Below are 27,939 nucleotides of genomic sequence, written 5' to 3' on the forward strand. Positions count from 1 at the left end.
TTGGCAATCCTGAAACCTAGGTTTTAGTTTTCAGTTCTAGACCTACCATTAACTCATTATGTTTCTTCAGTTAATATCTCTAGGCTGAGCATAGTGGCTCATGCCTGTAATTCCAGGACTTTGGGAGGCCAAGATGGGCAGATTGCTTGAGCCTAGGAGTTTGAGTCAGCCTGGGCAACATGATGAAATCCTGTCTCTACAAAAATCAATCAAACAACAAGACCCCAAAATTTAGCCAGGCATAGTGGCACATGCCTGTAGCCACAGCTTCTCGGGAGGCTGAAGTGGGAGGATTGCTTGAGCCCTGGAGGTGGAGGCTGCAGTGAGCGCCTCTGCGCTTCAGCCTGGGTGACAAAGCAAGACCCTGTCTCCAAAAAATTAAAATCTGTAGGTCTGTTTCTTCCTCTCTGTCTCTCCTGTTCCTCCTCATCTCTTCTTTATTTTTATGTGAAGGAATTCACATTTCTGAATCCCCTACATTATCTAAAAGGTGGTTAGATTAACTGCTTTAAAGAGAACCCAAGATTCTTTTTTTTTTTTTTTTGAGACGGAGTCTCGCTCTGTCACCCAGGCTGGAGTGCAGTGGCGCGATCTTGGCTCACTGCAAGCTTCGCCTCCTGGGTTCACGCCATTCTCCTGCCTCAGCCTCTCCGAGTAGCTGGGACTACAGGCGCCTGCCACCACGCCCGGCTAATTTTTTGTATTTTTAGTAGAGACGGGGTTTCACCGTGGTCTCGATCTCCTGACCTTGTGATCCGCCCGCCTCGGCCTCACAAAGTGCTGGGATTACAAGTGTGAGCCACCGCGCCTGGCAAGATTCTTATGTATCTAAAATTCTTATTTATCTTTAGATTCTTACATATCTGAAGTGTAACCTAAAAGGTGCATAAAACAAATGCAGTTTAATAAGTAACCACAAAGTGAATGTATGTATAAAGAAATAGAATATCATCAGCACCCCCAGAAGTTGTATGTTCCCCTCAATCGTAAGCTGCTTCCTTCATACGTAATTCCTCCATTACCATGTTAATGCAGTCTCCTTGGTTTTCTTATATTTTCACTACATACCTCTTAAAAGTAATAGGTTCTTTTTTTCTTTTTTATTTTCTTTTTTCTTCCAGACAGGGTCTCGCTCTGTCACCCAGGCTGGAGTGCAGTGGCAAGTGATTCTCTCACTTTAGCCTCCCAAGTAGCTGAGATTACAGGCACCCGCCACCAGGCCTGGCTAAATTTTGTATTTTTAGTAGAGATGGGTTTTGCCATGTTAGCCAGGCTCATCTCAAACTCCTGACTTCAAGTGATTCTCCTGCCTCGGCCTCCCAAAATGCTGGGATTGCAGGTGTGAGACACTGCTCCTGGCCAGTTTCATATTTTTCTAGTTTTATTTATTTTTTACTTTATTTAGACAGAGTCTCTGTTGCCCAGGCCAGAGTACACTGGTACAACCATAGCTCAATTTAAATATATCCAAAGTATTGTACAATAGTTCAGCTATACCTTAATAAAGCTGTTTTTTCTTTTTGTTTTTGTATTTTTTGGAAACGAAGTCTTGCTCTTTTGCCCAGGCTGGAGTGCAGTGGTGCAATTTCAGCTCACTGCAACCTCCGCCTCCTGGGTTCAAGCGATTCTCCTGCTTCAGCGACCCAAGTACCTGGGATTTCTACAGGCGTGTGCCACCATGCCTGACTAATTGTTGTATTTTTAGTAGAGAAGGAGTTTCAGCATGTTGGCCAGGCTGGTCTCCAACTCCTGACCTCAAGTGATCTACCCGCCTTGGCCTCCCATAGTGCTGGGTTTAAGGCGTGAGCCACCTCGCCTAGTCCTAATAAAGCTATTAAAATTTTTTTTTTTTATGTTTTGAGAAAGGGTCTCAGTCTGTCGTCCAGGCTGGACTGCAGTGGTGTGATCAGAGCTCATTACAGCCTCACCCTCCCAGGTTCAAGTGATCCTCCTGCCTCATTCTCCTGAGTAGCTGGGACTACAGGCATATGTCTCCATGCACAGCTAATTTTTATTTATTATTATTGGTAGAGATGAGGTCTTGTTATGTTGCCCAGGTTGGTCTCCAACACTTGGGCTCAAGCGATTTTCCTGCCTCGACCTCCCAAAGTGTGATGACAGGCATGAGCCACTGTACAATGTACAACTATAGCTCAGCCATAGCCTTGATCTAGGCTCAAGCCATCCTCTTGCCTCAGCCTCCCAAGTAGCCGGGACTGCAGGCATTGGCCAACATGACTGGCTTTTTTCTAGTTTTACTTTTTCAATTTTATATAGCTAGAATCATACTATATGGTTCCTTGTGTTACTGTGTCTTCAGTGTTATGTTTGAGTTTCATATTATTGCTTTTTTTTTTTTTTTAGATGGAGTCTCGCTCTGTTGCCAGGCTGGAGTGCAGTGGTGTCATCTCGGCTCACTGCAACCTGGGACACCCTGGTTCAAGCGATTCTCCTGCCTCAGCCTCCCGAGTAGCTGGGATTACAGGCATGCGTCACCACACCCAGCTAATTTTTGTATTTTTAGTAGAGATGGGGTTTCACCATGCTGGCCAGGATGGTCCTGATCTCCTGACCTTCTGATCCATCTGCCTCAGCCTCCCAAAGTGCTGGGATTACAGGCATGAGCTACCGCGCCTGGCCTAACTATATAGTATTTCATTATACAGTTTAATCAGTCTTCTATTGACATTTTTCACTTGTGGTTTTTTGGCTTTTACAAACCACATTGCTGTTGTTAAAATAAAAACTTAAGACATACATACATATATATTTTTTGAGACAGAGTCTTGCTCTGTCACCTAGGCTGGAGTGCAATGGCACGATCTCGGCTCACTGCAACCTCCGCCTCCCGGTTCAAGCGATTCTTCTACCTCAGCCTCCAGAGTAGCTGGGATTACAGACACGTGCCACCACACCTGGCTAATTTTTGTATTTTTAGTAGAGACGGGTTTTCACCATGTTGGCCAGGCTGGTCTCCAACTCCTGACCTCAGGTGATCTACTCACCTCGGCCTCCCAAAGTGCTGGGATTACAGGTGTGAGCCACTGCGCCCGGCCCAGACACATTAAATTTAACAGAACTTAATTGAGCAAAGAATGATTCACAAACTGGGCAGCCCCCTCCAAACTTGAGTGGGTTCAGAACAGTTCCAGAGCTGCCAAGTGGTCAGATAACATTTATGGACAGAAAAAGGAAAGTGATATACAGAAAACGAAAGAGGTACAGAAATAGCTGAATTGGTTACAGCTCAGTGTTTGCCTTGTTTGATCATGGTTTGAACAATTGGCCACCTGTGATTGGCCACAATTCTGTGTGATTGGTAGGAGAGGAGGTTACAGTCTTTTTACAGTCTGGTTAGGTACAGCTCAGTGTATGGAGAATCCTTTAGGCTGAATTTATGCAAGGAACCAGCTTTAGGCTAAACTTAACACTCCAATCATCCTTGTATACATACTCATACATCCTTGTATACATACTTTAGCTGCTTTAGGGCACCACCAGAGGTGAAATTGTTGAATCATTGGGCATGCATGTCTTCTACTTAACTGAAAGCACCAAAGTGGTTGTACCAATTTACATTTCAATTAAAAAGTGAATGAGAGTTCTCATTTGCTATGTTAGACTTACAAAAAGTTCATTTGGCCGGACACAATGGCTTACACCACTTTGGGAAGTCAAGGCAGGAGAATTGCCTGAGGCCAAGGGTTGGAGACCAGCCTAGGCAACATAACAAGACCCCATCTCTACCAATAATAATAATTAAAAATTAGCTGTGCATGGTGGCATTCGTCTGTGGTCCCAGCTACTCAGGAGACTGAGGCAGGAGGATCACTTGAGCCAGGTAAGTTGAGGCTGCTGTGATCCCTGATCATACCACTGCAGTCCAGCCTGGGTGACAAAGTGAGAACCTTTCTCAAAAAATAAAATTAAAAAAAATTTTTAATAGCTGTATTGAGGTGTAATTGAATTACTGTACAATAATTTGGACATATTCAAATTATATGACATATAATAATCCATCTGGTCTTTGTTCTGATTCTTGGCACAGAGCCTCAAAAACCCTTGGAATTTCCCAAGTGAGAGTGTCTTTGTTATGCTAATGAGGTAGCTCCTGGCAGTGCCACTAGATAGCTTCAGGATGCGGCTGGTCACTTAAATTAGAGGACTGGATCCCTGAGGAATCGCCACACTGACTTCCACAATGGTTGAACTAGTTTACAGTCGCACCAACAGTGTAAAAGTGTTCCTATTTCTCCACATCCTCTCCAGCACCTGTTGTTTCCTGACTTTTTTTTTTTTTTTTTTTTTTTTTTGAGACGGAGTCTCGCTCTGTCACCCAGGCTGGAGTGCAGTGGCGCGATCTCGGCTCACTGCAAGCTCCGCCTCCCGGGTTCACGCCATTCTCCTGCCTCAGCCTCTCCGAGTAGCTGGGACTACAGGCACCCGCCACCACGCCTGGCTAACTTTTTTGTATTTTTAGTAGAGACGGGGTTTCACCGGGTTTCACCGTGGTCTCGATCTCCTGACCTCGTGATCCGCCCGCCTCGGCCTCCCAAAGTGCTGGGATTACAAGCGTGAGCCACCGCGCCCGGCCGTTTCCTGACTTTTTAATGATGGCCATTCTAACTGGTGTGAGATGGTAGCTCACTGTGGTTTTGATTTGCTTTTCTCTGATGGCCAGTGATGATGAGCATTTTTTCGTGTGTTTTTTGGCTGCATAAATGTCTTCTTTTGAGAAGTGTCTGTTCATGTCCTTCGCCTACTTTTTGATGGGGTTGTTTGGTTTTTTCTTGTAAATTTGTTTGAGTTCATTGTAGATTCTGGATATTAGCCCTTTGTCAGATGAGTAGGTTGCAAAAATTTTCTCCCATTCTGTAGGTTGCCTGTTCACTCTGATGGTAGTTTCTTTTGCTGTGCAGAAGTTCTTTAGTTTAATTAGATCCCATTTGTCAATTTTGGCTCTTGTTGCCATTGCTTTTGGTGTTTTAGGGATCTAGAACTAGAAATACCATTTGACTCAGCCATTCCATTACTGGGTATATACCCAAAGGACTATAAATCATGCTGCTATAAAGACACATGCACACGTATGTTTATTGTGGCACTATTCACAATAGCAAAGAGTTGGAACCAACCCAGATGTCCAACAGTGATAGACTGGATTAAGAAAATGTGGCACATATACATCATGGAATACTATGCAGCCATAAAAAATGATGAGTTCATGTCCTTTGTAGGGACATGGATGAAACTGGAAAACATCATTCTCAGTAAACTATCGCAAGGACAAAAAACCAAACACCGCATGTTCTCACTCATAGGTGGGAATTGAACAATGACAACTCATGGACACAGGAAGGGGAACATCACACTCCGGGGACTGTTGTGGGGTGGGGGGAGGGGGGAGGGACGGCATTAGGAGATATACCTAATGCTAAATGACGAGTTAATGGGTGCAGCAAAACAACATGGCACATGGATACGTATGTAACAAACCTGCACATTGTGCACATGTACCCTAAAACCTAAAGTATAATAATAAAAAATTAAAAATAAAAAATTAGAGGACTGGAACTTTCTTCCAGGAGGAGAGGGAGGCTGGAGATTGAGTTCAGTCTTAATTTTATCATTCATGCCTATGTGGTAAAGCCCAATGAATCCTGTGAACACTAAAGCTCAGGGGAGGTTACTGGTTGATGAACAGAGTGATATGCTGGGAGGATGACATGTCCAGATTCCATGAGAAGAGGATACAAAGCTCTGTGTCCCCATCCCATCCACATACCCCTCTTCACCCCCAAGACTTTGGCTTATGTGTCTCTTCAGTTTGACTGTTCTTGAGTATATACCTTTCTTCCACCTTGTTATTTTCTGTTTCTTTCTTTTTCCTTCTAGCTCACAGCACCTGGTATTCCCCAGTGATCTACCATCCAAGATCGAGCAGGCTCAATCTTGTTTAGGCTCCCAAGTATTTCCTTTATAATAAAACTGTGACAGTAAACATAGTGCTTTCAGGCCGGGTGCAGTGGCTCATACCTGTAATCCCAGCACCTTGGGAGGCCAAGGTGGGCAGATCACCTGAGGGCAGGAGTTCGAGACCAGCCTGGCCAACATGACGTAACTCCATCGCTACTAAAAATAAAAAAATTAGCCAGGTGTGGTGGTATGCATCCAGCTATTAGGGCAGGCTGAGGCATGAGAATCACTTGAACCCAGGAGGCGGAGGTTATAATGAGCCGCGATTGCGCCACTGCACTCCAGCCTGGGTGACAGCAAAACTGTGTCTCAAATAAATAATAAATTTAGTGCTTTCATTGAGTTCTGTGAATTATTCTAGCAAATTTTTAAACCTGAGGGAGCTATAGGAAACCCGAGATTTATAGCTGGTCTGTCAGAAATGGAAGTTGTCCCTGAGAATTGGGGCTGGCATCGGAAGTGGAGGCAGTCTTGTGAAGAACTTTGCCTGTGGGGTTCTGCACTAAGGTGGGTAGTGTCAGAACTGAATTGAAATGTAGGACACCTATTTGGTGTCAGAGAATTGCTGTCGGGAAATAACAACCTGACAAGTTTTGACATACAACATTGAAACCATCGCTTCAATTAAGATAGTGAGCTTATCATCCTCATAAGTTTCCTCCTTTTGCTTTTTAGTCCTGTCTGCTTCCCATTTGCATCTTGCTTCTGTCAGGTTCCTTTTATTGCGAATTAGAAGTCTTTTGTATGGGTATACCACAATGGATTTATCCATTTACCTTTTGAAGGACAGTTGGTTATTTTCAGTTTTGTGATATTCCAAATAAAGCTGTTAAGAACACTTACTTGTATTTGTGTGAAATGTTTTCAGTAAATTCTTAAGAATGGAATTTTTGGCTTAAATGTTAAATGCATCTTTAAATTTTATGAAAAACTGCCATACAGTTATCTGAAGTGGTTGTGCCATTTTATATATCTACCTCCAGTGTATGTTTCTCTTGTTAAGTCTGTTCAGATCTTTTCCTCATTTTTATATTGAGTTGGATGATTCACATACTACCTGATTTCAAAACTTTTTTATAAAGCTACAGTAATCAAAGCTATGTGGTATTGGTAAAAGGGCACAGAAAATAGGAACACAACAGAGAGTCCAGGAATAGGCCTACATGGTATAGCCAGTTTTTTTCAACAAAGATGCCAAAACAATCCTGTAGAAAAAGAGAAAGAATAGTCTTTTCTAGAAATGAGGCTTGAACACCCTGACCCTAAAGCTTTCAGTACATACAGAAATTAACTCAGAATGAATATAGACATACATGTAAAAACCTAAAAACTATAAAACTTTTCCAAGAACACATCAGAGGGCCAGGCGTGATGGCTCACGCCTATAATCCCAGTGCTTTGGGAGGCCAAGGCGGGCAGATCACTTGAGGCCAGGAGTTTGAGACCAGCCTGGCCAACATAGCGAAACGCCATCTCTACTGGAAGTAGCTGGGTGTGGTGGTGCACGCCTGTAATCCCAGCTACTTGGGAGGCTGAGGCAGGAGGTTGCAGTGAGCCGAGATTGTGCCACTGCATTCCAGCCTAGGCAACAGAGTGAGACACCGTCTCAGTCAATCAGTCAGTACCACAACGGAGAAAATCTTTGCAATTTTTGGTTAGGTAATGATTTCTTAGGTAGGACACACAAAGCACAAACCATAAAAGAAAATAGTTGATAAAGTTAGATTACATTAAATCTTTCATCAATGAAATTTTTCTATCTATGCTGTTAAAGACAAGCCTCAGACTGGGAGAAAATATTGCAATATACATATCTGATAAAGGATTGGTACCCAGAATATATGACGGCTGAAAACACATAAGGAAAAAAGAAAAGAGATTTGGAGAGGCACATCACCCAGAAACGTAGAGTAGGTGGCAAATATGTGAAAAGATACTTAATTTTGAGTTAATTTGTCTCAAAAAAATAAAATATTTATAGAGTGCTGGAATGTGGTAAGTATTCAGTAAATGTTAATCATTATTAATAGTATTGGTGTTAGTGTTTCTTTTTTATCAATATTATAAAAACCTAGCTGTGGGCAAAATACTTTGATTTTTTCCTGCTTGTTTCTTAAAAAAAAGAAATACTAAGACTGCAATAGATAAATAGCCAGAGGGTATTAAAACACAATCCACAGGAAAAAAATTCACACAAACATACCAAGAAATTGTTTAATTCTCATAAGTGCATGATAAATTAGATGAGGTAAGAAGAGATTAGTCTACAAAACCCAATAGCATTTAAAAAGGCCTGAATGGCACAGGGGATTCTGACATGTTTAAGGATCTGAGAGAAAATCAGAGTCATGTTTCAAACACCGATCAAGCTTTAGTTATGTTATTTTATGCAGACAGGGAACTTGATATTTAAAAAGTGATTTCGAATTGCTGGAAGAGCACCCTTAATTCAGGCTTACAGGACTGGACTTCCAGAACACTTCATATAGCTGGCCCACAAGGCGAGCTGACTCCTGTGCTCTAAATCAGAAAGGTGGGGAAATCAGGAAGCCACCCTGGAGCTCTTAAGTAGGGACACACTTTTAGCCGTAATCCAGTGATTAGGAAGTCACCATTGGTATAATTTGCTACAGAGCGTCACACAGTTTAATAGATTAGTACCAGCACAAAGTGGATGCTTCTTCCCTCTATCTTCACAGTACTAACAGCCAGTCAGTAGAAAGCTGCTGTGTATGTGCATGCCCGCACACACATACACAGAACACCTCACTCCATATTTGCCAGCTGACAATAGCAGAAACTACACCACCACCTCTTCTGAACTTTCACCTTCCAAATCTTGAATAAGTGCCTCTGATGGGCTATACCAGAATTATGACTTTAACTTCATTGCAAGGGAATCTAGGAAATGTAGTTTTTAGCTTTCCTGCCTCATTACAGCACATTAAAACGACATATTTTAAAAAGGGAAGAATGAATGGAATTTCATTTGTGTTCCTGTGTGGTAAGGCAAAATCTAGTGGCTTAAAATGAATAATTGTTTCTTAACAATTCTGTGAATAGACTTTGTGGTCCTTCTTTTCCATGTGGTGCCTTCTGGGGTCACTTTTTTTTTAAAAAACAGTTTATTTTAATTTAATAACAATCTGGGAAGTCTGCATCAGCGGTTCCAGTGCAATATCAAGTGCAATTGGAAATTCAGAAATTTCAGTGGAACCATTAGTGTAGTGAATCTTGTAGGTAAAATATATGCATGCTTTAACTTTTATTTTATTTTTCTAGAGGTAGAATTTTGTTCTGTCACCAAGTTGGAGCACATTGGCATGATCATAGCTCACTGCAGCCTAGAACTTCTGGGCTCAAGCAGTCATCTTGTCTCAGCCTTCCAAGTAGCTGAGACTGTAAGTGCCAGCCACCATTCTTGACAATACATACATACTTTTGATAGCACACATGAACAGACCTCTCTAAAATTGCCCTCAATTTTTTCATTCTCAGCAAACTGATCTGGGTCACTCAACATGGTTTTGGTTTTGGTTTTTGTTTTGAGATGGAATTTTGCTTTTATCACCCAGGTTGGAGTACAATGGCACGATCTTGGCTTACTGCAATCTCTGCCTCCTGGATTCAAGCGATACTCCTGCCTCATCCTCCCGAGTAGCTGGGACTACAGGCACCCGCCACCACGCCCGGCTAATTTTTGTATTTTTGGTTGAGACAGGGTTTCACCATGTTGGTCAGGATGGTCTCGAACTCCTGACCTCATGTGATCCACCCTCCTCAGCCTCCCAAAGTGCTGGGATTTTAGGCATGAGCCACTGTGCTTGGCTTCAACATGGCCTTTTGATTATTCCTCATGTTAGTGCATGTTCTCTTTTTTTTTTTTTTTTTGAAATGGAGTCTTGCTCTTGTAGCCCAGGCTGGAGTGCAGTGGCGTGGTCTCAGCTCACTGCAACCTCCGCCTCCTGGGTTCAAGTGATTCTCCTGCCCCAGCCTCCTGAGTAGCTGGGATTATAGGCACGCACCACCAGGTCCCGCTAGTTTTTGTATTTTTAGTAGAGACAGGGTTTCACCATGTTGGTCAGGCTGGTCTCGAACTCCTGACCTTGTGATCTGCCTGCCTCAGCCTCCCAAAGTGCTGTGACCCACCGTGCTTAGCGCTGCATATTCTCTTTTTACAATAAATTCATGACCATCTGAAGATACCAGTTTGACATACATGGCATCAGGACCTTCACAGCCACCACAAGTTTTCTCCCCTTCATTGTGTGTATTTATGAAGCTCTACTTTGCTTCTACAGGGTCACTCTTGTGGTTAAGTTTAGATGGCAGCTCAGTTAGGGCACCTTAGTTCTCTTCCACGTAGTCTATGTGATATACACAGCCTCTGTTTTTTGAATAGTCTGGGATTCCTAATAGCATGGTGGGTACATTCCCATAGGGGCATTGCAATCTCAATGTACAAATGCTTATCAGGCCTGTTCTTGCATCAGGCTTGCAAATGTCTCTTTGGCCAAAATAAGTCACATGGACCGGGCACGGAGGCTCATGCCTGTAATCCCAGCATTTGGGGAGGCTGAGGCAGGTGGATCATCTGAGGTCAGGAGTTGAAGACCAACCCGGCCAACGTGGTGAAATCTCGTCTCTACGAAAAATACGAAAATTAGCCAGACGTGATGGCAAGTGCCTGTAGTTCCCAGCTACTCGGGAGGCTGAGGCAGGAGAATCCCTTGAAGCTGGGAGGCAGAGATTGCATTGAGCCAAGATGATGCCACTGCAGTTTAGCCTGGGCGACAGAGCAAGACTCTGTCTTAAAAAAAAAAAAAAAAAGTCACCTGGCCAAATCCAGAGTCATTGTGGAAGAAGACTATATAAGGTATCCATATGAGAAGGCATTGTATCATAGTCAGCCTCCAAGATAGCCCTGAATGATCCTTATTTCCTTGTATTTAGTCCCTTGTGTAGTCCCCTACGACACTGAACAGGCTGACCTGAGTAATGGAACAGGCTGTGGTAGAAGTGACAATGTATGCTTTTCGAGATTAGGTCATAAAAGACTGCCACTTCAGATTTGCTCTCTTGGATCTTGCACCGGGGGAAAACCAACTGCCTTTTCACTCGAGCTGTCTAGAAAGGCCCATGTAGTGTGGAACTGAGGCCTTTCAACAACAGCGAGTGTCACCTTAGAACCATAAGAATAAGTTACCTTCAAAACACACCCTCCACGCCCAGTCAAGCCTTTAGATAACTGCAGCCTTGACCAGGTACAGCCTCTTGAGAGATTCCAGGCCCACAAGACTTAGCTAAACCACTTTCCAATTCTTCAACCACATATGATAAATACATGTTATTGTTTTAAGGCACTGAGTTTTGGGGTATTTTGTTACATAGCAATAATTAAAAAAATTTTTTTTAGCCTAGGCAACATATGGCAAAATCCCATCCTACAAAAAAAAAAAAAGTACAAAACTTAGCCAGGTGTGGTGGCGTGTGCTGTAGTATCAGCTGCTCAGGGGGCTGAGGTGGAAGGAACTCTTGAGCCTGGGAGGTGGAGGTTGCAGTGAGCTGAGATTGCGCCACTGTACTCCAGCCCAGGTGACAGAGCCAGACCCTTGTCTTGAACTGCTGGGCTCAAGCGATCCTCCTGACTTGGCCTCCCAAAGTGCTGGGATTACAGATGTGAGCCACCACGCCCAGCCCTTCTCTATCTTTTGCTTCACAAACCCTGATTCTAGTTTCTTTGGATTTATCTAATTTCTCAAGATGGAAATATAGATGATTGATTTTTCATTCTTTCTTTTGTAAAATACACATTTAAGATTATAAATTTCCTTTAAGTACAGTGGTAAGTGCATCCTATGAGTTTTGGTAGTTCATATTTACATTATAATTCAGTTCAAAATATTTTCTCATTTCCATTATGATTCCTTCTTTTATCAGTTATAGTTCCCTAAATATTTAAGGAAGAAATAAAACCAGTCTTACTATCACACTTTTGATATACAGTGTTAGAAAAAAAGAGGGATCACTGCTTACTTTGTTTCAAGCCAGTATAATTTAGTGCTAAAACATGATATGATTGTCTTAAGAAGTTATAAGCCAGTTTCTTTCATATAATTACAAAGAAATAGAAATAATGTAATATAATACCTTAAAATGTTATGACCAAGTTGTCTTTATTTTAGCAATGCAAACTTGGACTAAAATTAGTAAAATTAGAATGCAAACTTGGATTAAAATTAGAAAATCAGCCATTGGGATTTACTATATTAACAGAATTAGGGAAAAATATTATTATCTCAATATGTGTCAAAAAATATGCAATAGCCCAGGCATGGTGGCTCATATTTTTTGTTTTTTGGAGATGGAGTCTCATTCTGTTGCCCAGGCTGGAGTGCGGTGGCAGTCTTGGCTCACTGCAACTTCCGCCTCCCGGGTTCGAGAGATTCTCCTGCCTCAGCCTCCCAAGTAGCTGGGATTACAGGTGCGTGCTACCACGCCCGGCTAATTTTTTGTATTTTTAGTAGAGATGGGGTTTCGCTGTGTTGGCCAGGATGATCTCGATCTTCTGACCACGTGATCTGCATGCCTCGGCCTCCCAAAGTGCTGGGATTACAGGCATGAGCCACCTCGCCCGGCCCTCAAAATTTTTTTTTTAATTAGCCAGGTATAGTGACACATGCTTGTAGTCCCAGCTACTTGGGAGGCTGAGGTTGGAGGACCACTTGAGTCTGGGAGGCATAGGTTGCAGTGAGCTGAGATTACTTCACTGCACTCCAGCCTAGGCAACAAAGCAAGTCCCTTTCTCAAAAAATAGTAATAATAGTAAAATTTTACACTCATGATAAAAAATCTTGGCAGAATAAAAATATAGCTTGAATATTTGACAGTGGCGACAGATTGTATTAGGGTTCTCTTAGAGGGACAGAACTAACAGGAATACACATACACACACACACACACACACACACACACACACACACACACGCCCCTAATAGGATATGTATAGGAGATATATGTATATAGGATATTAATGGGATATATATATATATAAGTTTATTAAGTATTAACTCACAAGGCCCCACAATAGGCTGTCTGCAAGCTGAGGAGCAAGGAGAGCCAGTCCGAGTCCCAAAACTGAAGAACTTGGAGTCTGATGTTTGAGGGCAGGAAGCATCCAGCACGGGAGAAAGATGTAGACTGGGAGGCTAGTCCCACCTTCCCTTTTCACGTTTTTCTGCCTACTTTGTATTCGCTGGAAGCTGATTATATTGTGCCCACCAGCTTAACGGTGGAGCTGCCTTCCCCAGCCCACTGACTCAAATATAATCTCTTGGCAACACGCACACAGGCACACCCAGGTTTAGTACTTTGTATCCTTCAATCCAATCAAGTTGACACTCAGTATTAACCATCACACAGATTAAGTAAACTATGATTTATAATTAGAGAATAATTTTTAAGATCTGAGGAAATTACTGTGATTTGATACATAAAGAATTATAGTTATTTGCATAATTACAGAGAAAACAGGCCAACATAAAGTACACAAAAATGTGAATAGTAGTTTCTGGAGTTGATAAATTATGGATTTTTCTTTTATTTTTTTCATGATTCTTTGCATTTTATAATGATTCCAAAGTGTGCATTGGTTAATTTTATAACCACAAATAACAGCAGATTAATTATACTTAAATCTTTTAATTAGAAATACAACTGCATTAATATAATTTTAAAATGCCTTTTTTTTTTTTTTTTTAAGACAATGTCTCACTCTGTTGCCTAGTCTGGATTGCAGTGATGTGATCTTGGCGCACTGCAGCCTTTGCCTCCTAGGCTCAAGGGATCCTCCTATCTCATCCTCCTATGCAGCTGGGACTACAGACACATGCTACCATACCCGCTAGTTTTTGTATTTTTTGTAGAGACAGGGTCTTGCCATGTTGTCCAGCCTGGAAAATGACTTTTTATTGTGAAGTGTAAAACTCATTAAAGCATGAAATGAAATAGCAATTTTAAGGAGCCTAAAGAAGGCACATTTAATAATAAAATATAAAAGAAGCATAGTCAATGATGTTCCCAAATATCAAATGAATTTTATTGTCCATATAGGGCCAGGAACTATCTGGGCTAGATTTAAAATGAATAATAAGAGGCCTAAGTTCTTCATAAATGAGGTGCTGGTGCAGATAATGTGCCTGAGAAGTTGATACTTGTTTATGGGTTTTTTAGACTATCTGTTTCATGCTTGTGATCTTTTCTGAAATTCTTAAATGAAGATTTATAAAAAGTTGACTGTGAACTGTCTAGTGGCCACCGATTGCTAATGGAAATGACTTTTTTTTTTTTTTTAAATCACATCCTCCACTGATTTCTAAATTCCAGGAGTTAATTATTTTGTGTTTTTGTACATTTTTACAGATGGTAGTGAAAACCTTTATGGATATGGATCAGGACTCAGAAGATGAAAAACAGCAGTATCTCCCACTAGCCTTGCATCTTGCATCTGAATTCTTCCTCAGGAACCCCAATAAAGATGTGCGTCTCCTTGTAGCATGTTGTTTGGCTGATATCTTTCGTATCTATGCCCCAGAAGCTCCATATACTTCCCATGATAAACTTAAGGTAAATACAGCCTTTTTCATTTTATTGTATTTTTCATTCACCGCTGTTCAGAAGGTATACTTTTATTTTTATATTTTACCTTTATGAACATAGGTTTCATATTAGTCTCTTCATCTTAAGAATATATCATAAGTTGCAAAATTATTCATTCAGTTAGTATTTCCACAAATGACTGGATTGGTTGGTTGTTTGATTTGAAGCATAGAAAAGTGTAGTTCAAAACTAGTCCCTGTATGCTCAAATCCAATTTTCTGGCTAATTCATCACAAAAGCCCAGATAGCTATGTTCCAAGAATAAAAAGCAGATTAATGATACTTTTTAAAATAATAGCATACCAGAATTTACATATTCATATGACTATTTTCCCCTATAAGTTATTCAGCATGCAAAACTATATGCTCATCTTGGTCGTTCTGCCTTTGTTCAAATGTTTGTGGAACTCTTAACATTGATCTCTTGAGGAGATTTTGTATTTTGAATAATTTTATTCTTGGCAAATTTTAATCCTGTAGACTGCTTTCTTTAAAAATAGTCCTAAAATCATTTTTTATTATATTGATACTACTGTGAGTTAAAACTTCTAAAGAAAGCTTATTAAGAAATGAAAGACTATCATCATGAAACATAGAACCATTGGACTAGTCTGTTGGCTTTTTTCACACACAACTTCGTAATCATACATCAACTTCAAAACATTGGCTAAAAATTACTATTTACTTGTAGGAAATAGTAATGGAAATACTCATATCCAACTCCTTAAAATGGAGACAGTTTTTGCCCCGATACAAGGTGGAGATAGTGAGTAAAGTGAAAGCACGATAGTAGAAGAAAATATAATGAGATATAGAGCCTGTGGTCCTCTCTGAAAGAGAAAGCCTAAAGATTTGTAGTTTATTTTTGCTTCTAGAGAGTATAATTTTATTTGATTAGATCTTTTGAATCATTTTGAATAATGGACTAAGCCAGTCCCAAGACATTCATCTAAAGGAGAATTTTCTTTTATTATAGTTTGTACACAAATAATAAACTTACATACTATTAGTGTGTTGTGAAAGAAAAATATTTGTGTCTAAATTAATGTGTTTTATTTTTTTTAACAGGACATATTTTTGTTTATTACCAGACAATTAAAAGGTTTGGAGGATACAAAGAGTCCACAGTTTAATAGATACTTTTATTTATTAGAGGTAAAAAAAACTTTATTTAATAACTATTAACATTATTTCACATGATAGCAAATTCTTCATGTTAACTTTGTAATGTAAAATGAGTTTGTTTTATTCAAAGCCTGTAATAAAATGTCTTTTACATTTCATAAGGAAAATATTACTTTTTCTTCCTATCCTGAAGAGATAAAGTATATTTTGATGGAAAAACTTTAGATTATTTGAAACTATACCTTTTGTTTGTATCTTTATTTATTTATTTATTTTTTGAGATGGAGTTTCACTCTTGTTGCCCAGACTGGAGTGCAATGGCGCGATCTTGGCTCACTGCAACCTCCGCCTCCCGGGTTCAAGCAATGCTTCTGCCTCAGCCTCCAGAGTAGCTGGGATTACAGGCATGCACCACCACGCCCGGCTAATTTTGTATTTTTAATAGAGACGAGGTTTCTCCATGTTGGGGCTGGTCTCAAACTCCTGACCTCAGGTGATCCGCCTGCCTCGGCCTTCCAAAGTGCTGGGATTACAGGCGTGAGCCACTGGGCCTGGCCTCTATCTTTCTATTTTTATTATTTTCTATTCTAAAAACAGATTTTTACTGCTTCTTAAATTTTGTATGTAAATATATCTACCAACTTAAAAATATTGAGTATTTTTCAGTTTGAGAAAATTGATGACATCAGGTATATATCTTTTTCAGGGTCAGAATATGTGATTAATTTAACACTTAAAATTTTATATGTTGAGTCTTTGTAGACTTTAATATGTTTCTAACTCTAAAAATTAATTTTTACTGAATTTTTTATTATATAACTATTCTGTATATATGTGTATAATTCAATAATTATTTTTGTTTATTTAAGAATTTAGCTTGGGTTAAATCATATAACATCTGCTTTGAATTGGAAGATTGCAATGAAATTTTTATTCAGCTTTTTAGAACTCTCTTCTCAGTGATCAAGTAAGTTATTTTTTAAGCATTTCTGTTTGTCTCTTTTTCTTGATTATGTATTCAGATGTTGTATACTCTACATGTACACTAAGCTATTTCAGAGTTATAAGGAATTGTTTTCCTTAGAAAACTTAACATAAAAGGGAAAGTAAAAATTCTGTTGTCCGAACACTGCCTTTGACCTTGTACTACCAGTTTTAAATTATGGTATCAGTTTACTGGTTGGCTCTTCAGTCCCCCAGTCTGTCCTGGAGGCTGTGGACCAGTAGAGAAGTATAAAGTGGTGCTCTTGTTTTGAAGGAACTTACTATCTAATAGAGGCAACCACATATGGTTGTAAAGCAAATCGTCTGAAACCTTAGAGTAATACAATGAAGTATTAAATTATGAGGTAGAAATTACGTATATTGTATGTACCATTAGTGCTGGGAGACGTAATAGCTCAGTCTTTAAGCTCACTAACTTTGACAACTTCTTATTCTAGACCTAGAAAAAAATCTTAAACATTGCCTAAATTGGCCTTCTCTTTATAGAAATAGGGAAACTAATCCAGAGTCAGAAAGTGTAGTGGCTTGCCCAAGGACCAGTTGCTGGACAGGAGGCTCAAATTCTGATTTTAGCCCATGTTTTTTTGGTTTGTGGGTTTCTTTATTTTGTTTTGGTTTGTTTTTGGTGTGTGTGGGTTTTGTTGTTATTGTTTTATTCTGTGTGGGTTGTTTTGTTTTTTTTGAGACAGTGTCTTGCTCTGTCACCCATGCTGGAGTGCAGTGGTGCCATCTCGGCTCACTGCAACTTCCACCTCCCGAGTTCAAGCAATCCTCCTGCCTTGGCCTCCTGAGTAGCTGGGACTACAAGTGTGTGCCACCACGCCCGGCTAATTTTTGTATTTTTAGTAGAGATACAGTTTTGCCATCTTGGCCAGGCTGGTCTAAAACTTTTGACCTCAAGTGATCCACCCACCTCAGCCTCCCAAAGTGCTGGGTTTACAGGTGTGAGCTACCACACTCAGCCTGGTTTGTTTTTTGTATAGTAAATCAAGCACTGCTATAAGATGTGTTCTAGAGCATTACATTATATGCAGACATATCTCACATAAGTTTTCTAGTAGTCGCATTAATAGAAAAGTAAAAACAAGTGAAATTCATATTGATAATATATTTTATTTATTCCACTGTATCCAAAAGTATTTTCATTCCAACATGTGGCCCTCCTCATGTTTCACATGTTCACCAGCCATATGTGGCAAATGGCTTGCATATTGAACAGCACATTTCCAGAGTTTTCTGGAGATTTTAATGAATGCTATATCATATTTTCTTTTTCCTTAGATGGAATGGTAGGATTAGACATTATCCTGAAACAAACAGGAAAGGATCACTCCAGCTTGGCATAGGATAGAAGCTTGTAGAAAGATAGAATGAGAAGAAACTGGCCGGGCGCGGTGGCTCACGCCTGTAATCCCAGCACTTTGGGAGGCCGAGGCGGGCGGATCACGAGGTCAGGAGATCGAGACCTTCCTGGCTAACACGGTGAAACTCCGTCTCTACTAAAAATACAAAAAATTAGCCGGGCAAGGTGGCGGGCGCCTGTAGTCCCAGCTACTCGGGAGGCTGAGGCAGGAGAATGGTGTGAACCCCGGGGGGCGGAGCCTGCAGTGAGCCGAGATCGCGCCACTGCATTCCAGCCTGGGTGAAAGAGCGAGACCCCGTCTCAAAAAAAAAAAAGAAAAAAAAGAAGAAGAAGAAACTTCTGTGGCATTTGACTAGCAGTAAGCCCTTAAAGTAAATGATAGAACATATAAACCTTCGTGTTTGCTAGCTTTTGCTGCATTACAAAGTAACCTAAAACTTGATAGTTTAAGATAGCCACCATTTTATTTAGCTCGTGGTTCTGCTTGGCAGTTGATTTTATTTGGGTTGGATTTGCACCTGTGTTTGTAGTCAGTTGGCAGGATATCTGGTCAATATCTGGCCATTGGCTGAGGTGGGCTGAAGTGATAGTACTGGGTCACATGTCTCATCCACTCAGGAGGCCAGCCCAGGCCTCTTCATATGCTGACTAGGTTCAAAAGTAGCAAGAAAGGGCAGGCCTCACTGTGGAAGCACTTGAAACTGATTCTTGGCCTTATATTTTACACTTTATTGATTTTTTCATTTGTCCATTTGAAATTCTTTAAGAGGTACTAGGATGACATTTTCAGAAAAGCCTTCTAGTTATTGAAAGCATTTTAGATGAAACTTTTGATTTTCAGTATTGGTGAGTTAAAACTTCTAGTGGCAAGGATACAGCAATAATTGCTTATTTGGCTTATGCATTTGGGGGTGTTTAAATAGGTTTTTATCTTAGTTTGAGGAATTTATTAAGACTTAAGGAGTGGGAGTTGAAGAAAGTCTGCCTTTATTATCATATACTTTTGTGTTTGTTTCCTTAAAATTTTATCACCTTTAAAAATCTGGGGCATGTAAGCAGAAGTGTCCTTTCCTTGAAATGGACGTGTGTGTGTGTGTGTGTGTGTGTGTTTTGAGACAGGGTCTTGGTCTGTCACCCAGGCTGGAGTGCAGTGGCACGATCATGGCTTGTTGATGCCTCGACCTCCTGGGCTCCAGTGATCCTCCCATATCAGCCTTCTGAGTAGTTGGGGCTACTCAGCTGGCTAATTTTTATTTTTTTTGTAGAGACAGGGTTTCGCCATGTTGCCCAGGCTAAAATTGACATTTTTATTAGGCAGAATTTAATTTACTCTTGGAATCCTAGTTGTGTAAAGACTTAATTTAATTTAAAGGTCTTTTTTTCCTTTTCGTTTCCTTTTCTTTTCTTTTCTTTTTTTTTTTTTTTATACGGAGTCTCACTCTGTCGCCCAGGCTGGAGTGCAGTGCCATGATCTCTGCTCACTGCAAACTCTGCCTCCCAGTTTCAAGTGATTCTTCCGCCTTAGCCTCCCCAGAAACTGGGATTCCAGGTGCCTGCCACCACACCTCACTAATTTTTTTATTTTTTGTAAAGACGGGGTTTCACCATGTTGGCCAGCCTGGTCTCAAACTCCTGATGTCAGGTGATCCACCTGCCTCAGCCTCCCAAAGTGTTGGGATTACAGGTCCGAGCCACTGTGCCCGGCCTTTTTCTTTTCTTTTTTAAAAAAATGTGAATTGAACAAAATGTAATTTATTAGAAATTAAGTTTGTCTTTGTTTTTATAAAATACAACAGTACCTTACAGCTGTTGTAATAGTCAACAAAAGGAGAAAGAAAATAGAGCAGCCAAAATTTCTCTGCCATTATTGGCACTGTCCCTCAAGTGAAAATCCTTTAAATGTGAGATTGTTGTTTTATTTATTTTTATTTTTATTTTTATTTTATTATTATTATACTTTAGGTTTTAGGGTACATGTGCACAATGTGCAGGTTTGTTACATATGTATCCATGTGCCATGTTGATTTCCTGCATCCATTAACTCGTCATTTAGCATTAGGTATATCTCCTAATGCTGTCCCTCCCCCCTCCCCCAACCCCACAACAGTCCCCGGAGTGTGATGTTCCCCTTCCTGTGTCCATGAGTTCTCATTGTTCAGTTCCCACCTATGAGTGAGATTGTTGTTTTAAACTAGGAAGTTTAATTTCCTATTGGAAGCTTGAATTTTCTTCTTTTCCTCCTCCTGCTACTTATTCTTTTTTTTTTTTTTATAGCAATAGCCACAATAAGAAGGTACAAATGCACATGCTAGATTTGATGAGTTCTATCATCATGGAAGGTGATGGAGTTACTCAAGAATTATTGGACTCCATTCTTATTAACCTCATTCCTGCACATAAGGTCTGTAAAGTATGAAAATATTGAAGGTTAATATTTAACAGTCACGCTACACATAAGAATGAACAATTGTTTTATGGCCATTTGCAATCCCATGTAATTGTTCCCATGACCATTCTCCACCTCAAATAAAATAAGTTAACATACATTAGTCTTGTGGCTATTATTTTTACAAAATATATTGATTAACATATCATGTAAGAGTTTCATTCATTTAAGTGCTGTTTTCTGGAAACTGAAAATGTTTTGTATTCACACAAATAATCTGAGAATTATAAGGGGTTAGGGGTGTTGTCTTTTTGATTAATTTTGTTTGGAAAAGAAATGTATTTCCTCCTTTTTAACATAGATGTGAAACATAGGAGTTTGGATTTCTTTTCAGAATCCGTATCGTACCTTTTTCTTAGGTACTCTCAGAAAAAGATATGGGCAGAAGCTATATGGTTAATGTTAAGAAGAAAAGGATGATTCAGAGGTGTATCATTCTTCCCTGTTTCCTTTTTCTATTTATCTCTACCAGATCCTCCTAAGAATCTGAAGGATTTGGCTGCCCTCAAGCTCCACCACTGGGCTCTACTCAGGCCTACCCCAATGTTGATATTTGCTCTCCTGCTCTTTTCTTCTAGTGGTTCAGTAACCTGTTATCAGACATTAGAGGAAAAATCTGTCCAATTATACTCATTCACAGAAAGATATAATTAATTTTAAATTCTTCTCTTGAGTCTAAATATTATTTATATTTTATTCAAATGTAGTTTATAAAATTCTGTAGTTTATAAAAATTCTTTTTTTTTTTTTTTTTGAGATGGAGTCTCGCTCTGTTGCCCAGGCTGGAGTGCAGTGGCACAATCTTGGCTCACTGCAGGCTCCGCCCCCCCGGGATTCACGCCATTCTCCTGCCTCAGCCTCCTGCGTAGCTGGGACTACAGGCGCCTGCCACCTCGCCTGGCTAATTTTTTGTATTTTTTAATAGAGACGGGGTTTCACCGAGTTAGCCAGGATGGTCTCGAACTCCTGACCTCGTGATCCGCCCGTCTCGGCCTCCCAAAGTGCTGGGATTACAGGCGTGAGCCACCATGCCTGGCCAGTTTATAAAAATTCTGAGACTATGGCAAAGGAGAGTATATTTTGGCAGATTAAGACAGTATATTTGGTTTTTATATAGTAAGTGAGTAGGTTGGTGGTTTTTTTTGGGACAGGGTCTCACTCTGTCACCTAGGCTGGAGTGCAGCGGCACTATCTTGGCTCATTGCAGTCTCTGTCTCCTGGGCTCAAGTGATCCTCCTACCTCAGCCTCCCAAGTAGCTGGCAATACAGGCATGTGCTACCATACCTGGCTTTTTTTTTTCTTTTTTAAGTTTTCTTGGTAGAAACGGGATTTCGCCATGTTGCCCAGGCTTATCTCAAACCCCTGGGCTCAAGCGATCTGCCTGCCTTAGCCTCCCAAAGTGCTGAGATTACAGGCATGAGCAACCACATCCGGCTTGAGAGCATTTTTATTAGTAGTAGGAAATAGACTTCTTTTAAGAAATAGAAATGTTAACTTAATTTTAAGCAAATCTTATCCTTTGCCAATGAAATAAAAGTATAAAGCAGGGGTCAAGAAGCTATGGCTTGTTGATCAGATTTGGACCATTGTTTATTTATGTAAGTAAGACTTTATTGGAACACAGCCATGTTCATTCGTTTTCGTTTTGTTTATATCTGCTTTCATGCTACAACAGCAGAGTTGTGTAGTTGTAGCAGTGATTTGTATGTATAACCCACAAAACCTAAAATATTTACCATGTGGCCCTTCATAGAAAAAGTTTGCTGACCCCTGGCCTAGAGTGTAGGGTTTCCTAGCCTCATTTTGGAAGAGGTGTGAGATGATGGTGAATGAATCTGTTTGGTCCAAAACTTCAAGATATAGCAATGTTAATAGGTATTATTCAAAACAAGAATTCCCTTTTCAGGCATTTAAAAAAAATTAAATATATATTTTCTAAGGTCCTTCTCAGATCCTTTAATTTATTTGAGTACACTGGGACTCTTGAAGTGGGAGCATAGTATTAAGCATTTCAAAAATACAATTGATCAAGAACCCTTTTTATTTGAAACACCAGGTCTACTCTTCTCCAGAGCATGCATTGATTAAACATTGAAATAATTGAGCATGTTGTATTAGATCGGGGAGTATATGTGTTTAAGATACATGGGTGTAGTTGTCAGTTTACATTGGTTAACAGATAAAACCAAAAAGCATTAGGTCTGTTTTGAGTTTAATAAAACTTAATATAGTGTTGTGCTTTTGCTAACTAATCCATTTTAGTTTTTGATTAATAAATGAGTTCAATTTGCAACGTCTGCATTTAAGACCACTTGACTAGAGGATATTTGGCAAAACCTTGAAGAGAACTCAGTTATTTTTATTTTTGCTTCATATTTTAGTGAAGCAAAATTCATATTTTATTACAGATTTGAAAACTACAGTATTCTAATGTTACTATCTCATAAATTAACATTCATTTGTAACTTTCCATGTTTTTATTATTTTTCAGAACTTAAATAAACAGTCCTTTGACCTTGCAAAAGTGCTATTGAAAAGAACAGTCCAGACTATTGAGGCATGCATTGCCAATGTATGTATTTCTTTCTATGTTTATTCTGTATTTTCTAATTCTTAATCTATTGTACTAATTTATTAGAACCTCTTATATAAAAGTTTATTTGGCTTATAAATATAAAAGAACTTATGTCCAAATGTGATCAAGGTTAGAGAAATGCAACATAAGTTTCATGACATTGTTTTTAAAGGGTGGATATTAGCATAAGAAAAGTTGTCTGCAACTCCCATCCCCTTATCTGCAGTTGTATTTATGTTTATTTCATTGTCTCCCAGATAATGCTGATCTCTTTCATTTTTTCTCTACATCTTTATCCTTGGGTCTCTGTGTCTCTCTTTGTATATTTTTTTCTTTGTTTCTTTTGGGTCATTCTTCTGAAGTCCTGTAATGTTTCTTCCTTTATTTTGTTTTATTTTTATTTTTTTTTACGATTTCAGAGATTTATTTAGAAAATAGTTTGGTTGTTTTGGCTGTTGTTTTTGGCAAACATTTAAATACTTTCAGTAATGAAAGATTGTGATAGTTGCTATATAGTAATAGTTAAAAAAAGCTTTACTGAGGAATTTGTTCTGGGTTGTTTTGTTTTTCCTAAAAAAATCAATAATTTGGAAAAAAAGTTTGCAATCTCACTATCTTATAGCAACTAATTCCATTGTTCATTTGCTCATATTTATAACTATTTTCCCACATACTTTATGAAAAAAAAATTATTTTTTTTGAAACGGAGTCTCACTCTGTCCCTGAGGCTGGAGTACAGTGGTGCAATCTCGGCTCATTGCAAGCTCCACCTCCCGGGTTCACGCCATTCTCCTGCCTCAGCCTCCCGAGTAGCTGAGACTACAGGCACCCGCCACCACACTCGGCTAATTTTTTGTATTTTTAGTAGAGACAGGGTTTCACCGTGTTAGCCAGGGTGGTCTTGATCTCCTGACCTCGTGATCTGCCTGCCTCGGCCTCCCAAAGTGTTGGGATTACAGGCGTGAGCCACCGCACCCGGCTATTTTATGTAAAATTTTGATTGTCATATTTGTATTGACATATTTTGACATTCTTTTTAAATATATAAGAATGACTATAAATGTTTCTTGATACGTATTTCCTTATTGTCATAGATCTAGGTCTTTTCAGCGTTTCTTTCCTTTCCTAATCATCTTTGTGAATCTAACATTTATATATTGTTGAATTATTTTCCATGGATAAAAATCCAAATGAGGCTTTTAATTTAAATGTTATCCTATTAGTATTACTTGGATTACTAAATTAATATTTAAACAGATTAAAGAATAATAGTACTAAAGAAGTGTTTGTCTTCAGCCTTGAATACATTTCTCAATTCTCAGAAATAACCATCCCCATTAGGTTTTTTTATATCCTTTCAGAAGTAGTCTGGCTTTTTTGTGGTGCGTATGCATATATTTTGATAAAACTGTCTTCATTATTTTCAATGTCTGCATAGTAAATACGAATTTTTTGATATTACTGTTATCTGGTGGGAATGATTGGAGATGGAGTCTCGCCCTGTTGCCCAGGCTGGAGTGCAGTGTTGCGATTTCAGTTCACTGCAACCTCCGCCTCCCAGGCTCAAGCAATTCTCCTGCTCCAGCCTCCTGAGTGCCACCACACCCTGGTAATTTTTATATTTTTAGTAGAGATGGAATTTCACCATGTTGGCCAGGCTGGTCTTGAACTCCTGACCTCAGGTAATCCGCCTGCCTCGGACTCCCAAAGTACGCGATTACAGGTGTGAGCCACCATGCCTTGCCAATAATGAATATTTTCTAACTTAATTCATGCTGCTTTTCAAATTATGATACTACCAGAAATGTATGCTTGTATCAGTTGCATACAATTGCCCCGAGGCAATTTAAAAATTTAATTCTTCTGCATGTGTGGCAGTGGTGGTGTGCAGTGCTGGTATCTTTTAATTTGTGCTCTTGGCCTTGTATACTCTATTTCTGTCTAGCATTTAAAAAAAAAAATCAGCTTTTGTATTACCAACTTTTTATTCTTTTTGTCATATTTTACTTTCTCTGAGTATTAAAAGAACCAACCCAACAACAACAAAAAATCCTTCACCTTTGAATACTCTTTATTACTAAACTCATGGAAAAATTATTCTGATTTTTTTTTTTTTTTTTTTTTTTGAGACAGGGTCTTGTTCTGTCCGCCATGCAGGAGGAGTGCAATGGTGTGATCACAACTCGCTGCAACCTTGACTTCCTGGGGCTTAAATGATCCCCCTGCCATGGCCTCCTGAGTAGCTGGGGCTGTAGGCATGCACTACCACATCCAGATAATTTTTTTATTTTTTACAGAGACAAGGGTCTCGCTGTGTTGCCCAAGCTGGTCTCCAACTCCTGGGGCTCAAGATTGTCATGCCTTGGCTTCCCAAAGTGCTGGGATTACAGGCATGTGCCGCTGTGCCTTTGATTTTTTTAAAAATCAAAGGTTGAGGCCAGACACAATGGCTCACGCCTGTAATCCCAGTACTTTGGGAGGCCGAGGCCTATAGATCACCTGAGGTACGGAGTTCGAGACCAGCCTGGCCAACATGGTGAAACCTTGTCTCTGCTAAAAATACAAAAATTAGCTGGGCATGGTGGTGGGTTCCTATAATCCCAGCTACTCAGGAGGCTGAGGCAGGAGAATTGCTTGAATCTCGGAGGTGGAAGCTGCAGTAAGCGGAGATCACGCCACCGTACTCTAGCCTGGGCGACAGAGCCAGACTCCATCTCATAAAAAGAAAAAAAAAAAATCAAAGATTGAGACTTTGTAATTTTTCTCTGGTACAAGGAAATTTTTCTAAAATCCTTTGTAATGAACAACACAGACTGTCTAAATTGTTTTAATGAAAACAAAGATTCCTAGAAATGTCCTTATTTGAAATACACTCAACAAACCAATTTTTTTTTTGCTTTTCTCCTTGTAACATTCATGATTTGATATTATTAGGAAATTATTTTTTCTGCTGTTTAGATGACTGTCTTATTATATATTAGTAATCACACATCTGTTTGTATCACCTCCTTCAGTTGTATATGTAATGCCTAATTAAATTGTTTATAAAAAATGTTTATTAAAAAGGTATCCATGTTTTTAAATGAACTGGATGTTTTATTTTTGTTTTTAATATCTCTTACAGTTTTTCAATCAAGTCCTGGTGCTGGGAAGATCATCAGTAAGTGATTTGTCAGAACATGTATTTGATCTGATTCAGGAACTTTTTGCTATAGATCCTCATTTATTATTATCTGTCATGCCACAGCTTGAATTCAAACTAAAGGTAAGATTAACCAATTTTCTTTTCTTTTTTTTTTTTTTTCTTTCTTATTTCTAGAGCAGGCACAATGTAAAATTGACCAATTTTCATGCCCTTTAAACTTTCCAGGAAAAATGTATACCGCATAATTTTTCTGTAACTGTAGAAGAATAAAGTGTGACTTCAATTTATCTTTTTTTCTTTTTTTGAGATGGAGTTTCACTGTTATTGCTCAGGCTGGTGTGCAATGGTGCAGTCTCGGCTCACTGCAACCTTCGTCTCCCGGGTTCAAGCGATTCTTCTGCCTCAGCCTCCCGAGTAGCTGGGACTACAGGTGCAAACCACCATGCCCATATAATTTTTCTGTTTTTAGTAGAGATGGGGATTCTCCATGTTGGCCAGGCTGGTCTCAATCTCTTGACCTTGTGATATGCCCACCTTGGCTGCCCAAAGTCCTGGGATTACAGGCGTGAGCCACCATGCCTGGCCACAAAATTATAATACTTCTAATTGTTAAATATCTACTGATAATCACAGTGACACAAGCAATAGATAGGAAAAATGGTATTATCTTAGAAATTTATAATACATGTTGGTATTAAATGGTATCCTTTATTAGATTGATATGTTTTAGAACATCAAAATATTTTAAATGGAATCCTCATATGGTATTGCTTACAATTTTATGACCTTTTCATGGTACGGATTAAGGACAGAAATTTGACTGTCCTAAAAATAGTGTATCTATTTTTTATAGACAACTGAGCAAGTAATTCATAATTCTTGCCCCTCTGCTATTTGTAAAAGTTTAGTACTGCCTTGAACTCTTGGGCTCAAGTGATCCTCTTGTCTCAGTCTCTTTTTTTTTGTTTTTTGAGACAGAGTCTCGCTCTGTCGCCCAGGCTGGAGTGCCCGGCCTTTCTTGTCTCAGTCTCTTGAGGAGCTGGGACTACAGGTGTACCTCACCATGCCTGGTAATTTTTTGTTTGTTTGTTTGAGACGGGTTCTCACTGTGTTGCCCAGGCTGGTCTCAAATTCCTGGCCTAATGCAGTTCTCCTGCCTTGGCCTCAAATTACTGAGATTACAGGCATGAGCCACTGAGCCTGGTCAAGGAATATATTTTGACTTTTACAAATAGCAGACGGGCAAGTTTTCAGTTAGTTTTACTTCTGTAGTTTATAGATGTGAAATGTCACCTCTTTTGAAATAATCACTGATCTACTAAAAGTTACTTGCTATTAGAATAAAATTTCCATATATTTTTTCATATTTAAGGGATAGATTACTTTTTCTTTAAGAAATAAATCATATTGGCTAATAAATTGAACTTATTAGAAGATTGTGCACTTTGCTTGAGAAAAATTTTGTCAAAGAAAATCAGGCTGGGCCAAGTGTGGTAGCTCATACCTGTAATCCCAGCACTTTGGGAGGTGGAGGCAGGCAGATCTCTTGAGCCAAGGAGTTTGAGACCAGCTTGGGCAACATGGTGACACCCCATCTCTACAAAAAATACAGAAATTAGCCAAGCGTATTGCCACACACCCGTAG

The 27,939-nt window shown here is 39.5% G+C and overlaps 2 protein-coding genes across 4 annotated transcripts in view; one reads left to right on the forward strand and one right to left on the reverse strand.

Annotated features, from left to right (window-relative positions):
• PDS5A (PDS5 cohesin associated factor A) overlaps positions 1–27,939 on the forward strand; it is a 170,916-nt gene that overhangs the window by 42,279 nt on the left and 100,698 nt on the right. For all 3 annotated transcript variants that reach the window (XM_032136154.2, XM_058429989.1, XM_032136155.2), the window contains exons 3-8: positions 14,398–14,601; positions 15,703–15,789; positions 16,629–16,726; positions 20,402–20,528; positions 23,066–23,146; positions 26,274–26,414. In XM_032136154.2, coding sequence (XP_031992045.1) covers positions 14,398–14,601; positions 15,703–15,789; positions 16,629–16,726; positions 20,402–20,528; positions 23,066–23,146; positions 26,274–26,414 — 738 coding nt within the window. The remainder of the gene's footprint in view (positions 1–14,397; positions 14,602–15,702; positions 15,790–16,628; positions 16,727–20,401; positions 20,529–23,065; positions 23,147–26,273; positions 26,415–27,939) is intronic.
• Positions 9,102–10,197, reverse strand: LOC116457087 (elongin-C-like). The gene is made up of 3 exons (XM_032753803.1): positions 10,144–10,197; positions 9,403–9,529; positions 9,102–9,232 (listed from the first exon to the last, which is right to left on the reverse strand). The coding sequence occupies exons 1-3, from the start codon at positions 10,195–10,197 to the stop codon at positions 9,102–9,104; spliced, it is 312 nt and encodes a 103-aa protein (XP_032609694.1).

The sequence above is a fragment of the Hylobates moloch genome, unplaced genomic scaffold (assembly GCF_009828535.3).
Source record: "Hylobates moloch isolate HMO894 unplaced genomic scaffold, HMol_V3 SCAFFOLD_17, whole genome shotgun sequence".
In the NCBI taxonomy this organism is placed as follows: domain Eukaryota; kingdom Metazoa; phylum Chordata; class Mammalia; order Primates; family Hylobatidae; genus Hylobates; species Hylobates moloch.